General features: G+C 46.1%; 1 protein-coding gene across 1 annotated transcript; it reads left to right on the forward strand.

The window, feature by feature from the left end:
• Positions 1 to 3: 3 nt before the first annotated feature.
• Positions 4 to 2,977, forward strand: LOC123079738 (probable glycerol-3-phosphate dehydrogenase [NAD(+)] 3, cytosolic; the record flags this gene model as incomplete). The annotated part of the gene is made up of 5 exons (XM_044502536.1): positions 4 to 643; positions 1,145 to 1,366; positions 1,868 to 2,115; positions 2,307 to 2,446; positions 2,562 to 2,977. Coding segments are annotated over 5 exons (1,392 nt in total), but the record flags the coding sequence as incomplete, so codon positions are not given.
• Positions 2,978 to 3,586: the final 609 nt, after the last annotated feature.

Genomic DNA, 3,586 nt, shown 5'->3' on the forward strand with positions numbered 1-3,586 from the left:
GTGGGGAGCTACGCCAACGGAGCAGGAGCAGGAGGAGGTAAGAACGGCGCGGCGGAGAGGAAGCTGGACGAGCTGCGGCGGCGGCTGGGGAAAGCGGAGGGGGACCCGCTCCGGATCGCCGGCGTGGGCGCGGGGGCCTGGGGGAGCGTCTTCTGCGCGCTGCTGCAGGACGCGTACGGCCGCGACCACCGCGACAAGGCGCAGGTGCGCGTGTGGCGCCGCCCGGGCCGCGCCGTCGACCGCGCCACCGCCGAGCACCTCTTCGAGGTCATCAACGCCCGCGAGGCCGTCCTCCGCAGGCTCATCCGCCGCTGCGCCTACCTCAAGTACGTGGAGGCCCGCCTCGGCGACCGCACGCTCTACGCCGACGAGATCCTCCGCGACGGCTTCTGCCTCAACATGATCGACACGCCGCTCTGCCCGCTCAAGGTAGTCACCAACCTGCAGGAGGCCGTCTGGGACGCCGACATCGTCATCAACGGCCTGCCCTCCACCGAGACCCGGGAGGTGTTCGGGGAGATCGGGAGGTACTGGAAGGAGAGGATCAACCCGCCCATCATAATCTCGCTGGCCAAGGGGATCGAGGCGTCGCTCGATCCCATGCCTCGGATCATTACCCCCACACAGATGATCGCCAATGCAAGTGAGTTCTTTGCTGAACTTTCCTTACTTACTGTATCTGGTTGATACTTTCTTTTGGTTACACATCAAATCCACATGAGATTTGTTAACCGCTGAACTGACTGAGGGCACAATGTATGTATGTTCCTGATGTTGTGTGCAGGCTAATTTCTGAATCTTGATCTGTACTTAGTGTCAGTGTCCTTCGTATCCTTTATCTTTACAGTACTTAGTGTGCTCCACAACTACTACTAAACGATTATACAGCACATTCTCTATGTCCTTTATCAAATAATTGGAGAGCTAGTTAATGCCCCTACACTAAATGGCTTGCCATGAATGTCCAAGTGTTATGTCCTGCAACCCCTTGAGCTGGAGTACATACCAATCATTTTAGCAAGTTGTATCTGCATTAGTACTGAATAATAAGCGGTCTGGTTTCCTCTTCTGTTAATTCATCGTGTACATGTGTCAATCCATTTAGGCTCTGACGATGTTTTGTTTGTCATTCGTTTTATTGTAGCTGGAGTTCCGTTGGAGAATATTCTATATCTCGGAGGCCCTAACATTGCTTCTGAAATTTACAATAAAGAGTACGCAAACGCTCGCATCTGTGGGTCTGACAAGTGGAGGAAGCCTCTTTCTAAATTTTTGCGGCAGCCTCATTTCATTGTATGGGATAATAGTGATCTCATTACTCATGAAGTCATGGGTGGCTTAAAGAACATATATGCCATTGGTGCTGGTAAGTTTCCATTTGCTCTGAACCACTGTCTTATTTTGTTCACAGCATGCCTCGTATTATCTTGATCAGGAAAATGAAATCGTTATTGGGAGCCTTCCTTTTTGAAGACACAGGAAACACACTTATTGACATTTTTGCAGCAAACCAGAAATATTTTGAAACCTTATGTTGAATATCCACCATTATACCATGGAATATGTAATATGAATCTACTGTTTCTTGCATTGGTGTTATCTCTTTTACACGCTACTTGCTGCTATGTTGCATAGATGCCATTGATGCAATACAGTAGATTTAAACTACTGATGAATTCAGTATTAAACTTGGCGGATATGTGTAGATTTCTGTATTTGTTTCTATATTACTCCCTCTGTACCAAAATAGTTGTCGCTGGAGTAGCTGAAGTTCAGCTACTCCAGCGACAACTATTTCGGTACAGAGGGAGTACTATTCATGGCCTAATCTTTCAACGGTTTTGCTGAACATCGTGTTTTCTTGTAGGTATGGTGGCAGCACTAACGAACGAGAGCGCAACAAGCAAAGCAGTGTACTTTTCACTTTGCACGTCTGAAATGATATACATCACCCACCTCCTAGCGGAAGAGCCTGAGAGACTTTCTGGACCACTATTAGCAGATACTTATGTCACACTATTGAAAGGTCGTAATGCTTGGTATGGCCATAAATTAGCTAAGGCAGAACTGACTCTGGAAATGGGGGACAGCATCAAAGGCAAAGGGACTATACAGGTTTGTGTCGCGATCTAAATAATACTCTCTCTGTCCTAAAATGTAAGACCATTTTTGACACTTACCATAGTGTCAAAAATTATCTTACATTTTGGGACGGAGGGAGTAGAATGTTTGCATAACTGTCAGGATGAGTTTTTGGTTTGGCATAGCTGTATGCTAAGTTCTATGTGTTCTTTTTCAACTTGTAGGGTGTCTCTGCAGTCAATGCATTTTATGAACTCCTGAGCCAAGGCAGCATAAGTGTGACGCACCCAGAAACCAAGAAGCATGTTGCTCCTGTCGAGCTGTGTCCGATACTCAAAACACTTTACAAGATTTTAATCAAGAGGTTGGAATGCTCTTGGATCACCATTGTTGCCTCATGTAGTTACAGTTTTTCTTTTGTTACAGTCCTGTTGCCTCTACAGCCTTCTGAACTTTCTGTACTACTTACGCACTTGCAGGGAGCTTGGTACCAGTTCCATTCTGGAGGCGATACGCGATGAATCAATGTCCGATCCACGGGAAAGAATCGAGATGGCACAACGCCAATCCCTCTACCGGCCGTCTCTCCTCGGCCTGCCTAAAGGCGATATCAAGCCGTAGTAGTTGCAGCCTTTATTTATGCAGAAATGTTGCGAGTTTGCATGGTTTGCTGATCTTTCTGTCGGTGTACCCCGCAAGTGCATATTTGTGGTATACATATGCTTATATGTAGCACAAGTTGAGTTTTTTTTACTAGCAAGGCGAGATAAACTTCTTATCGTTCGAGTTGACGCCCACCTGTATATACAACCCTTGATTCAATTGCATTTATTGCTTAGATGGGAAACGAGGTAGCTGTGATTCTTGTGAACTTAAACTCGTTGCCCCTGCTTCAGTTGATTGGCAGTGTTGACTTCAGAAACAGAGGACGCCTGTAGTTCTGTATATCTAATGCTATTATGCCTGTGAGGTTTTTCTCTTTTGAAGAGCGTGCTAGTTTCGAGATCCATTTGTAATCTAATGCTTGTATGAAGGGGCTGTTTGGTTCCCAGTCACACTTTGCCACGCCTAACCTTGGGCAAATTTGATCAAGTTTTGTAGTTGTTTGGTTCTAGCCACACCTAAGGCAAGGATTTTTTTTTATGAGCAGTGAAATCCACATGTCAGAGACACAAAAAGTGTGGCAAGATTTCCTTAGACAAGCTAAAGTGTGGCTAGCAATTTGAGCAACTCAATTAAGGCAAGTATGGCAAGTGTGGCAAAAGTCATGTGGCAATATATGGCAGAGATAGTCATAATCCAAATAGCCCCGAAGTGTCCCACTGTTCAGTCTTTGATAGCAATGTTAGTATAGTTAAGCTGAAATCCTTGATCTTGGAATTTTTTTCCTTCCATGTCCCGCTCTCAAAAGAAAAAGAAAACTGAACAAGCCCCAAAGACCACTCGAACTGCCCGACATACCTAGTTTTGAGACATTTCCGGCCTCTAGGTGAAAATTAGTCCG

This window comes from Triticum aestivum, chromosome 1B, assembly GCF_018294505.1.
Source record: "Triticum aestivum cultivar Chinese Spring chromosome 1B, IWGSC CS RefSeq v2.1, whole genome shotgun sequence".
Taxonomy (NCBI): Eukaryota; Viridiplantae; Streptophyta; class Magnoliopsida; order Poales; family Poaceae; genus Triticum; species Triticum aestivum.